This window comes from Nomia melanderi, chromosome 1 (genome assembly GCF_051020985.1).
Source record: "Nomia melanderi isolate GNS246 chromosome 1, iyNomMela1, whole genome shotgun sequence".
In the NCBI taxonomy this organism is placed as follows: domain Eukaryota; kingdom Metazoa; phylum Arthropoda; class Insecta; order Hymenoptera; family Halictidae; genus Nomia; species Nomia melanderi.
This window is the reverse complement of record NC_134999.1, coordinates 729,782-742,758: the sequence shown is the minus strand read 5'-3', so window position 1 is coordinate 742,758 and position 12,977 is coordinate 729,782. Positions and strand designations below refer to the sequence as shown.

General features: G+C 33.1%; 1 protein-coding gene and 2 long non-coding RNA genes across 3 annotated transcripts; 1 reads left to right on the top strand and 2 right to left on the bottom strand.

The window, feature by feature from the left end:
* Positions 1-852: 852 nt before the first annotated feature.
* LOC143175275 (uncharacterized) lies at positions 853-1,639 on the bottom strand. The gene is made up of 3 exons (XR_013000035.1): positions 1,607-1,639; positions 1,018-1,176; positions 853-952 (listed from the first exon to the last, which is right to left on the bottom strand). It is a non-coding gene; the product is annotated as an uncharacterized LOC143175275 (long non-coding RNA).
* Positions 1,640-3,225: 1,586 nt separating this feature from the next.
* LOC116434014 (receptor expression-enhancing protein 5) lies at positions 3,226-5,834 on the bottom strand. The gene is made up of 4 exons (XM_031992756.2): positions 5,580-5,834; positions 3,636-3,868; positions 3,438-3,573; positions 3,226-3,363 (listed from the first exon to the last, which is right to left on the bottom strand). Exons 1-4 carry the CDS (start codon positions 5,704-5,706, stop codon positions 3,317-3,319), a joined length of 543 nt encoding a protein of 180 aa, XP_031848616.2. The 5' UTR covers positions 5,707-5,834; the 3' UTR covers positions 3,226-3,316.
* Positions 5,835-7,979: 2,145 nt separating this feature from the next.
* Positions 7,980-11,134, top strand: LOC116434248 (uncharacterized). Its single transcript, XR_004236480.2, has 3 exons — positions 7,980-8,361; positions 10,687-10,897; positions 10,986-11,134. It is a non-coding gene; the product is annotated as an uncharacterized LOC116434248 (long non-coding RNA).
* Positions 11,135-12,977: the final 1,843 nt, after the last annotated feature.

Here is a 12,977-nt window from a genome sequence, read left to right as displayed (position 1 = left end):
AACGCCCCCTACCCCTGTAAAAATTAGTCTCACTAATGCCGGTCTTTACACGAAACTCATTTCTATAGATTCTAAGAAACCGATTTTATGTGGGACACACTATAAATAACAAAGTTGATGTCGCTGTTATGTCATCAACTTACAGCTAATTGGCAGTTGGAAACGACGGTTTCTACTGCGAATGCTCTTGTTTTTAGTCATATTTGTATAGGCAGAATTCCATGTATTGTGCGGAAGAGATATCTATGAAAATCTAACAAATCCGATGGAGCTGAAATTTTGCAAACAGATTCAATTTACAAAAAACAATGTTTGCGAGAGGAATTTTTGGCGATACGAAAGTTAATACATTTGCAAAAAAGTGTTATATCTTTTTATATCACTTCCCGTATTTCTAAAACTTTTATGTTTTGATTAGTCTGACATTCTACGGATTATTTCACTTTGCATGGGAAAAATATGTACGCAACAGATTTTTGGCAATTCTAAAGTTCAATTAAATTTTTTTGCCAAAAAGCGCTTTACCATAGTACTATCACTCTCTACGATACCGATATTACGTCATGAAATTACAATAGTACGCAATATTTTTTCTTCAATGATTCGACATATATACAGATTTTATATCTTCTAGTAATTGCATATAAGGATCTATTCCAGTTCTTTTTATTTCATATTGTCACAAATATTCACGTGGTATAAGTATATAAGTATTCAAATATAAATGTAATATAAATATTTGAGTATTCCATAGATTTGGACTGAAATTATTTTTGGCGATGATAAAGTATAAACTTGCACCCTCTCCCCGTGAAAAACTAGTCCCATTCATACTGAGAATCAAACATTTGGGTACCAGAGGGTGACTTGGACTTTTATTTCAGCGTCATCGATTACCTGGTATATACTTACCAGTTATAAAGTTAAGTGTCGAGACGCTTTGCTCACACATCTGGAAGTCAAAGCTGATGAAAAATGTTTAACAATATATTAATTTCCAACACCTTAATCCCTTACCTGCAATTTTCACTACAATATTCCTAGGCGTCTTTAAAATAATTGCCTACAAGTCAGGACCTTTTTCGGAGAATCCAATAAGTATTGCGAATCTCTTGAAAATCTTTTGAAATTTAATGAAGTAAAACGTTCGATTTCTTTATGAATGTACATAGTTTCCTACAACACGAAGAGTCATTTTTAATTTTTTATGAGGTTTATCTATATTTTCATTATTAACTGCATGGTCCATTCATAATTTTATGTTTTTTCCTATTTCTTTACAAAAAAATGACAGTGCTGCTATTTCTGGAGATAAATATAGGTGATTATAAAGTATTTTTATAGCTATTTCATTTATTCTTTCATCTATATGTCGATTCTCGTAGTTTAAAAGATTCTAAATCTTGGTGTGGAGTTTCCACTGTCAATGGTGCTCAAATCTACGTTCTTATGAAAATACTTGAAAAAATACAAATGTCGCGAATACCATTCTTTTCGTTAATAGATAATGGAAACTGATTTTTAAATAAATATATATGTTGAAGTAATATATTGCTTTCGACAATCACCGAGAGTGATAAAAATCTCCTAAGCTATAAAACCTTACATTCTTTGATCTATAACCTGCTCCTGGTTGTTGTCCTTTTTGTAATGTGTCTATTGCAAATTGAATAATTTCATTGACTACATTTTGAATTTTTCGTCAAACATATTCTATTTCAATTTTTAGTACAAAATTTAGTTCATTAATTTTTTGTCAAACATCTTTAAATATTTTATACAATAATACATTTAGTCCAGTAGATTTCACTATTTTTTCTGAAAATACATTCTGTAAAAAATTGTAATCCTAGGTAGTAGTTAAGGAAATATGAAATTTTAAATAATAGAAAAAGTATTCAATAGCTTCATAAAATTATTGTTGCTATCAGACGGGTCAGAGATTTTTTGGAACTGTAAAAGGTAGAAGGTATAAAAATATCAAAATTTGAAACTCTGACTCGGTATAAGAAGAGCAAGAATGTCGATAACATTTACAAACAGACTTTCCGAAGTAAATTGTTTTATGTAGGTAAAGAGTGCAGTGCATGTGTATTTGAGATTTAAATGTTACGATTTTTCTTTTATGACGATTTTGTTTCCACTTCATTTCTACAGTATCGTACAGTGTAAAAAGACAAATTCAACAATGTAATTATGTATGCTAACGATATGATCTAATAAAGAAAAACAAAATACAAAAATAAAAAATCTTGAAACACTATGCGATTCCATTTTCCGTTCTCCGACCAATTTGAATTTTTGCACAGATTATTTTTTCATCCAACGTCACAATTCTATTAGATGTCTAAAAAAAATATAATGATCGAAAAATAAATCCACTCTAATATCTAGTCTATCCTGTGTCTGGTCAGTGATGATACTGTCGTGTAAAATATTTTAAAACACCAGTAATACCAATAAAGCCAGCAACGATAAAACCGATAATGCAATCCCGAATGAAAAAAAAGTCTCTATTGCAGTTTCGTCACACTTCATTTGTTCTTTCCCTGGTATGCACATACCATATGCACAGAAAGGAAACGTCTATAGTTCTTTATAGTCAAACAGTGTAAATATGCAATATCAAATTCTGAAGAATCTGAGCTATGTAATCTGAACGATTACTATACTGAAATATCCATTAACTCCTATAACCAAAATGATCAATCAACATGTAAACCAATACATAATAATTGAAGACATTTTCTTATCCCAATAAAAATAGAAAGATTATTACACACATAAAAATTATTTCGCAAGAATATGTGGTAATAGAAAGTAGAAGATGAAAGTTCAGGCTGTGCCCAATAGAAGTATATTTCCAACGTTTCATCATCATCGCACCTGGTTTCATCAAGGAGTCAAAGATACTCTGATGATAGTGTGCATCTTACAAGACTTTTAACATAATTGTCCAGCTGAACAATTAAAAAATAGTTAATTATTAATCACTGATCCAAAACATAACACAGGTACAACTATCTATTGAGCATCTTGCAAGATGCACGCCATTATCAATGCGTCTTTGACTTTCTCATTAAGCCAGATGCAATGATGACGATACGTTGAGAAAATCTTCTATTGGACATGGCTCGCATCCGAAACCCTCGAATAATTATAAGCAATCAAATAATAATTTTGGTGAAATAAAAAGTAAACACATAATAAACAAGTTCAAAAATGTGCAATAGAAATATTTTTATTCAAATAATGGTTTTTCTAGATATTTAAACAACAATATCTCAATATAATTACAATATTTTAAGAAATTTTATTAGTCCCGTTTATCTGTCGACAGAACAGTCGCTGCAGCTTTAATTGCTAAAATGAACATAGATTTAATAGCATTTGAGTAGATAAGTAACAATCGTATTTTATTAATGATAAGAAATTACCTGCATCCTGAGCATTTGAAATAAAGTGATCAACTTTGTCATGATATCGTAAAAATGTAGGTCTGATAATAACCCGATATAAGATCAATGAACCATTATTGTCCACAGGTACCATCAACCACATATAAAATAAGCACTGTAACAAATATCCAGAAATGTATAATAGTTTCATTAATATTACATTTACAATAACTTTACCTTGAAGACCCAATAAACTGGAAACCAGCATAAAATATAATCAGAGAAAAATTCAACAATTGTGAAGACTGCAAAAACGACCCAATATGTTAACCATTTTGTGTCATCTTCTTTCTTTGGACTTTCCAAAGCTTTCATAGAACAATATGCAGGATATAAAAATCCAAAAATATTACATATCAATTGTTGTCCTACTCCAAAAACTAAATAAATTCCTAAAATTACAACTGATCCTAAAAAAGAAAAAACACTTATATTATATGAAAGATATTAAAACACATAATTTGCTATGATTTATTATAAAATATTGCAAATGAATTAAAATCCTACAAAATGCAATAAAATATGTTCAAACATAAGAATGATTATAAACATTAAATTGTGTTAATCATAAATAATTTGATTGAAAAAAGGACCAATTACTCTAGTTCCTTCTAAGATAATGCTGTAATGTGAGGTCATTTATTAATGTAAAGAGTTAAATAAACCTAAATCACTGTTTGATAGATATTGTGTGTCACTTCTTTAATCCTCTTCAATATTTTAATATATATATAATAAAATCAACTAAAATGACTATTAAAATTTTTCTTATTTCTTCTAATAAATAAAAGACAGTATTTCTACATAATAAACTATGAAAATAAAAATTTTAAAATGCATTTTAATACTTTGATTTAGGTATAAGGTTGCTATTGTTGTATACCAATACATTGAATCGCCATAACCAGCGTAATCCTGAGTAATTTTCTATAGTAACAGTTAAAATCTTACTGATATCCCTTAAACCTTCATCTCCTCCGACCTCTGACCCCATTCACTCAACCCAATTATTAATTTTTTTACAAATTTTGCTTTCAGATTCAATTCTCAAGAATAAACGGATTTCATCCAACTGTCTTTGGACAAGTGTCTAATTGCATTGTGAATGCAAACGATACACTATTACACAGAGATCTACAAAATTCTGTTAAGTCCGTTACTCTGTTATAAAATATCTGATGTCTGATGAAATACAACACTATAAAAAAAATTTTTACATATTCTATATTTTGAACAAAAATTTCCAAAGTGAACAAAGATTTATACAAAAAAAAGCAACATAAGCAATTATATTTTTATAGTTATACATGTTTTGTGCACAATCATATTTTGTGCTAACACTTACATCTATCATCATATAGGAAAGTTTGAATAATTAGTAGTAAATATGGTAGTGTACTAAATCAATTTAACTGTCCTTTTTATATGACAATTTATGTTCAAAGTCCACAAGCTTGGTCATGCTATACCACTTGGTACTAGGCATTGGAATGTAATGAGCAAAATAGTAAAAATCAATACAATGTAATAATATGTAATGGAAATACTGTCTGTATAGTTTGTTCAAAGAAAGTACTTCTAGATAAATAGTTATTATTTACCATAAGATGAATGTTTTCCTCACAAAGCATTTACAACAAAATGTTTATGAATAAAAATATGTAAACTCAAATAAAAAAATTTCTTATGGTTGAATAGGAGTAAATTCATTCATATAAAATGATAGATAATCTTACCACAATTTTTCATGTTACATAGGCCGTATATTCTACTGACTTAATTAACTAAAAAAATTATTTATATTTCACACGCATTAAAGTTACCTTCTGTTAGTTATTTCTGAAGAAAAACTAATAAAATAATTGAAATAATTTGTTAATTCTAATTGTTATTTTTTATTTTATTCCAAATAAAATATGTTCAGATCCGACAATGAGTTATTTATAGCTAAGCATTATTAAGGAAGTGAATTATCATACTTCTAAAGACAATCTTTTTATCTATGACACAATCTATTTTTGTTACATAAAACTAATATAAATCAATTCATATACTTATTATTTGTATTAAAAAAAACGCAAAAAGTGATTCGATTACTTATGAATAATTACACGAGCATACCTAAAAATATGTAAGTCCTGTTGACTCCTGTTTTCTTTTCCAACATGGCAAAATATTTTGCCCAAATTTTGTTTTCGTCATATAAGGCTTTCTTTAATGAATCTTTTACTGCCGCTAGCCTCGCCATTGTGTTAAACAAAAGAACAATCGTGTGCAATAGACGTAAAGGCACCTACGTACGTTAATACAAATGACTTTTTACAAGTTCTATAATGTCTCATTTCAATTTGTGGGGAGCAAGTTAGTGTAACTTCCTTACACAAGGTGGCGCAGTTGACGACACAATTCCCAACGGTCAAGCTTTCGATAGTTGAGGATTCCCTAGGGATAAAATTCAAGGCATTCTTGGCGCTAAAAGGGTAATAAACAGTTGCCCGAGTACACGCGCTACAGCAAGACGTATAATAAAGATCTTATAATCCAAGGCTGCTAATTAGGTGCCCACGAACATTCTAGTAACACTCCCCTCACTAAAAGTTACCCTCTCCATATCTGTTTTATTTGATTGATTGAATACTACATAGAACTGCTCACATACACAGTCTCGGGTAGCTCCTAGAGTACACAGGTAGTGGGGGAACGCTATTTTCAAATTACTAGCGTCAGGGGAGCAAGTTACTATTCGTTTCTCGCGTTAGTTATATCGGCCAGCGGCTTAAAAATGCACAGGGTCAGGGGGAGGTGTGGTTGACTTCCCTTGTCACTATGCATTTCCAGACTAAAGCCGACGGAACTAACGTGAAAGGCGAATAGTAGACACTTCTGTTGTAACCAATCCACGTGTTGCCTTGCGCATCCAACCTAAACCATCATATGTAGGTTATACCTAAGTACTTATCTTATTTCAGAGATGTCTAACTTACTCCCCTCACGTTAGTAACTAAAAAACAGCGTTTCTCCACTATCTTTACTTTAGAAGCTGCTCGAGACTATATGTGAGTAGTTCTATGTAGTGTTTAATACAACAGGTAAAAATACATATAGAGAGGGGAACGACACTAGAGTGCCCACAGGCACCGATTTAGACACCGCTACCTTTCCTACTTAGGCCATCCTTACAGATTCTCACCGTTTGGTGGTGTAATTCAGCAAAAAGGACATTTCGGCGCACCTTTAACCACTTATCCTATAATATCGAATCAGACTCGTGATGAAAATTTTAAACCGAATTCAACAAATTTAACTATTATTTATTTATTCTTGACATAAATGAAATTTTACTTGCATATTATCAATTTTTAACCTGTGGAGTAAACGTGGACATAGAGTAGGTATCAAATTGTTTCTTTTTCTATTAAATTATTAATGATGAAGTAGTATCAAGCACAATTATGAAAGAAATTATGGCACAAAAGGTTAAACTTCTGTAAAAAGATAAAACATGTGAAATAATTATGTAAACACCTGTTATCGTATCAGTAATATGTATATATTAATTATACACAGATAACGATGAAGTGTTTTTAGACTATGATGTCATTCATAAAGACATTAATCTTTTGTTTGTTCTTCAAAAACTTCGTCATATTTGATTTTCCGTTAGTAATCTCTTTCTATTGGTCTATGCGTAGTGGAAAATATCTGAAAATTAAAGTACGCACTGAGTATAAAACTTGTTATCAATATGTATAAAATTTATATTAAAATCACCGAAATGTTTGCAAAGGTTTTAAAATAAAAATATAAACATAAATGTAACTCCAAAATTGTGTAACATTAACTACGCATGCGTAAAGCTGCACAATTTTATGATTGTATGCGTCTGCATTGAAGTTGTCAATTCTTAAAATTATTAAAATTGAAAATATTGTCTATAAAATTGCAACAACACTAACTCTAAATTATTCTCAAGGTTATCCAGTCTGGGTTTATGAATATAGTTTCTGAAAGAAATTTCATCATTATAAGAAAACTCCATGGTGCAATTATGAGATCGTGCTGCCGCTTGTTTGTAATAAATATCTGTACTAATTTCTTTAGATCATTGAATGAGAAAGGGAAAAAACTGCATGCGAAAGTAAAAAAATTTTTAACGTTTGAAAGCGAAACATATTTGAAACGTAATATTATAAATAAGGCAAATGCGTATATCTAACATCCAATATAAACTTTCTTTTCACGTCACTGGATTTCTAAAGCTCTATTACCATTTTCGTATCACGTTCTGCCATATCGACTTAGATTGGTAATGCATGGCACTACTGCAGCATTATGGCTAATAAGAATTACAATAAAAACCCTGATGTTTAAAATGGTAATCAGTACAGTGTTGCCGATATTAAAAATTCTTTATTCATTGAATTGAACATCATGCAATTTCATGATTTAGAATAGGGATGTTGAATTGGGAATTTGCGAGCACTCCAGAGTTTTCCTCTAGTCAAGGAGCTGCCTGAGATTGTTATGTAAGCAGTTCTACTATTCGCATTTCACGTCAGTACCATCGGCCACAGGGTTAAAAGTGCACAGGAGCAAGAGGAAATGTTCACTCACAATACTCGGACCTCGGTGTGCGCCAATAATGGCCCATGCGTCAGCAGCCGAACGCCATGAGTGTAAGAGTCTCCTTGCCCCTGTGCATTTTTAAGCTTCTGGCCGACGGTACTAACATGAATGGTGAATAGTATATAGGTAGTGTTCAATACAACAGGTCAAAGTAGGTATGGAGAGGGTAACTTTTGGTGAAGGAAGTGTCATTGGAGTGCCCGTGGGCACCAATTTAGTTACTTTTAGTACTTATTTTTACCTACCTATGTACTGAACACTACATAGAGCTATTCAGGTAATTATAAATACTTAGGCATTTATAAATTTGTTCAGGTTGAACATTAATAATGTGAGATTAAACTTTTTTGGGTTATTGGGAGAAGGTTTTGAGGTATTAGAATATTTTTTTTTTATATAAATTATTGTTACCATTAACAAAGTAAACTTAGTATTAACAACTTAGGCTTAGAATGGGGCTCTCAAACTGCCTCCCCTCAACTTCATGACTCCCGATCAGCGGTTTCCTACTATCTTTACTTCAGAACTTGCCCGAGTACTACTTTCAGTTAACAATATGTACAATATGTATAAGTAGGAGACTTCTAGGCATGTGTATTTGCAGTGGGAACTACATAAGTAAGCATGGAGAGAGTAACACTTGCCCACCAAGCCGTGAAGGGAAATAGTCTCGGTGACTCGCGAAGTTCCGGTTTGACATTTCTGTCTTGTTAGAACAACGATTGGTAGAAATGTAAATATAGTTAAACAAAGAGGGGAATAATTGCAAAATTGTTTACTTGTAGTTATGAACAAAATAGAATAATTAATTAAATGTTCAGTTACCAAGACGATAAATAAACGTATTCCAGTAATCTAGTTTTTATAAGAAATGAAAAAAAAATTTATTATATACTTGATTATTTATATTTATTTTGAAATATTAGAAAAAATTGATCAATATATGATATGAAAACAAATTTACGCACAATAGCTTGCATTCTGCCTACGCAAACATGACTATGTATACTTACTTGGATAATTAACGGTTCTCGCTTACTAGTCACCGTTGGCAAACCGTTGAATAGTAATATCGGCGTCACTATACAGGGTGTTTCTAAACTATAGCGTACAAATGATACAGCGAATACAACTCACCAAACTGAGTAAACATACCCTAGTAAAAAACGAATCCAACATTCAATAGTTTCCAAGATAAGAATAGGTTGTGTTTCCAAAAAAATGTATGGGGACCGAATCAAGAACACCGAATTATCTCGAAAAGTATCAGTGATACGAACAAACGTGTGAAACAAAAGTTATAAGGTATGAAATACCACACATCACGATAGGAGGTATTGGACTGTAACGTGACCTTGAATCGTCCTGCTAAGATCACATTCAAAGTTATAACTCTTAAATAGAACCCCGTAGTTTCTATTTCAAATTTTTGAAATCGACATTCAGACGTTTCTAAACCATAGAAATAAAATGTTTCACTTAAGTCGTTATCAAGACATCAGCATCCAACATTGCCGATTCGTCAGTAGTGATGGTGACCGACGGACAGTGCGACTGTTGTGGAAGAGTAAAGGACCGCAATATCCTTTGTTACACGATGGGTTTCCGTCTGAAAATGTGAATGGCATCGTTTATCCATCGGGTCGTGGACTCGCAGCTGAAAATACAGTCATCGCATTCATTACAATTCTTTACTCTTCCATGTATTCTTGTAGGAGTCTATAAGGCGTTTCACTCGCTCCAGCGCATTTAAAGGTTGAGTCAATACAGAGAAACTGACGCGTCACGGTTGCTCAACCGAGCATCCGTTGCTCTTCTGTCCATCGGTTAAGTCAGACAGTTCGTGGGACACTATCACTACTGACGAACCGGCAACGCTGAATGCTGATATCTCGATAACGGCTTACATGAAAAATTTCATGTCTATGGTTTGGAAACATCTGAATGTCGTATCGCTGATACTTTTCAAGATAATTCGGTGTTCTTGATTCAGTGCCCATAAATTTTTTTTAAAATAAGTCTATGTTTATCCTGGAAACTATTGAGTTTTGAACCTACGTTCACAGGGGTTGTTTCACTCAGTTTAGCGAATTGTACACATTGAAAAGAAATGATCATCCAGAAATAAATTAAAGTATGTACATAATGCCAAAGAAACATACAATCTTAATGCAATTTCTTAATTCGGTGTTAAGTAATTTCTAAGGAATAAGAAAAAATACGCGACGTACCTTTTTTACTCTTGGACATAAGTAAGCACGAAATCGTTTTTCAAGTCGTAGAAATGCTTGAAATCGAATGAAAACGTTTCCAATGTTTTCTAATATCTACTGTTGACTGAATTTTCTGATACAACGATTAGGGTTTATACAGATGAGCGATACAATACCGCGCGATTGACAAAACGGCAACGGATCATGACAAGGGGGATCAATATATGTATTTTTTTTTTTTTAATTGTGTATATTGTGTAGGATGCAATTTGCTCTGTACATGTGGTACATGTACGTAAAATCACCAGCGACACTGCCGCGAATTCGTGGCGGGATCGCGCCACTCGTGTGCATAGGCCCTTAGTCAATTGATATGATTTTCAATTCAGGACTTATTACATGCCAGACCCACTCTGCCATACAATTCGCCGCTTTCGTTCGGAGTCGCGATTACGCAGTTAAGAGAGCAAAGCGGCAATTAGAACAGCCACACGCTCCACCTCGGTTCTTCCCGGAAACATAGTAGCCGAGCCTCCACTTCCCCAGGATTTGGTAAACATAAAAAGCCGCCGCTACGTAGAAACGAGATTCGACGTCAATGTTCGTTATATCTCACTCCATCTCATTCTGTTCCGTCTGCTTTGTTCGTCACGCGGTTCAGCCAATAACAGCAACTGTTGTTTTATAGTTATTGACACGAGCATCCTGAGTGGGAAAGTCCCCTTGCCTCTGTGACTTTTTAGCTTGAGAGATTGACTCAGGACGTGAGAGGTGCACTGTATGTGCATACGTCAAATGTACGACAGTTGGAAAACATTTCTACACTCTTACAGTTATATTCAAGAAAATCAAGATGTTGGAACTTGTTTAGTATGAGAGGTAATATGTCAGCAATCTTATTGTTATCTGTGCACGCGACTAAACCGCTACACACATTATGACATCCCATACTGCAATATTGTCGTGGATGGATTGCGACTGCTTTCGCAAGATGATTTAGTAATACAGAGAACCATCTTATTGTTAATAATTTCATTACGTGGAAAATACAGTTTAATTGGGAGGTGGGGGTTTATAGCTTCCTGATGCAAATACCTCATTTTACTTGGGATTTTTCAGGGGTTTCCAGTAACACGATAAAAGAAATTTTCAAAGAAAAGATAAATGGTATTCAGTGATCTATAAATTACAATATGTAAAGTTCCGAAAAATAATTCTTTTAATAAAAAAATAATATCCAGACAAATCTATCGAAATGCTACATGACCATTTTAGACTATTACATAACGCTATTGTTACGTACGGAGAGTATTTTTCGTACGACTCTTCGGTCCCTGGTAGGAACCGACTTATGGATAACCTCTTAACCGTTCATCTAAACAATTGCACCCTTTGAAATAGAGGGTATACAAACCCACTAATTTTTACTGTCTTTGGTTACGTCGGTCTATGTCAGTTACAAAATCGGTCAAATCGATTCCAGTAAGATCAGTTAAAGTTTGCTTTCAAATCCAGGTAACCTTATAGAATCCGTGAGTCCGGTAAAGTTCTATTTGGCAATTCTTTTCGATCGTCTTCAGACCCCGTATTGCCAGTGCGTCAACACCGAATAACTTAAGTAATAACTTTATAATGATTTAAACTCATCGCGACACTAAACACTCTTGTAATCACAATTATTCAGAATATAATTGAGTTATATTGAAAACGTCGTGGTTCTCTAAGATCCATAATTATCCAAAGGTTCAAAATCCTAATTTGGCGATTGAACGTTCCCACACAGATACAATACTATTTTACCGCTTGGATTGTATCGAATGATTACAACTACATAGTCTTACAAAGCCTATTAACAATCCTAGCGACTTCCTGATTTCATATCAGGTTCGTTCGCGATAACACTTACTCCAAAACAAAAGATCACTACCACTTAGTGGCTCCCTAATTTCGCATTGGATTTATCCGCGCACCTTACTAATAAACTGATACATTACCAGGGTATAAACCCTCTGCCCGGCCTTTCGTAACACTATAATAGTTGTGACTAGCTTTTAGAATCAAGTGCTCCACTGCACGCAGATTGTCACACGTCTCTAGGCAATAAGAAAAGTGTGTCGATAAAACGCATTTGTTGAAAACAAAACACTCTTAATTCATCGAGTGAGAATTAAACATTTAACACTTTGACGAATTCGCGAAGAAGATTTACAACCACGTAGAATACGTTCAAGCATTATATCCAGATAATTGTGCAATTCGAATAAAGTGTTGCTAATGGATGGTATAGAAATTGCAATGATGACCACGTTTATTGAAACGTGTATTATTTGCAGGTAAACGTAATTTTTTGTCGCTAACATTCTAAATCGACAAAAAATATCAGGATCTAGATTCTACAAAATTTCATATGCAACAATTGGAAGATTGCAGCAAAAACCTTTTACACGTGGACGGGGATCATTAAAATACCTTAGAATATCTCCGCTGTTTTAAAACTTGTTAGCAAAGAACTTCTAGAACAAAAGTACAGGGTATTTCAAACAGTTATGCCCAGCCACCGCAGTGTAAGTCTATATCTTTCACTTCATGGAAATGGATATAGGCAAGTACTCGCAACATTCATCCTAACTTTGAAAAAAGGTTTAAAATTCGTTGTATTTGCTGTATCCTTTTTTACTCA

What these genes read in the sequence shown, in the direction of transcription:
- LOC116434014 (XM_031992756.2), bottom strand. Translation starts at nt 5,706, where the DNA reads ATGGCGAGGCTAGCGGCAGTAAAAGATTCATTAAAGAAAGCCTTATAT. An exon ending in CAGGACTTACATATTTTTAG is followed by an intron (nt 3,869 to 5,579) that starts GTATGCTCGTGT and finishes TTTCTTTTTTAG; the next exon opens with GATCAGTTGTAATTTTAGGA. An exon ending in TTCAAATGCTCAGGATGCAG is followed by an intron (nt 3,364 to 3,437) that starts GTAATTTCTTAT and finishes TGTTCATTTTAG; the next exon opens with CAATTAAAGCTGCAGCGACT.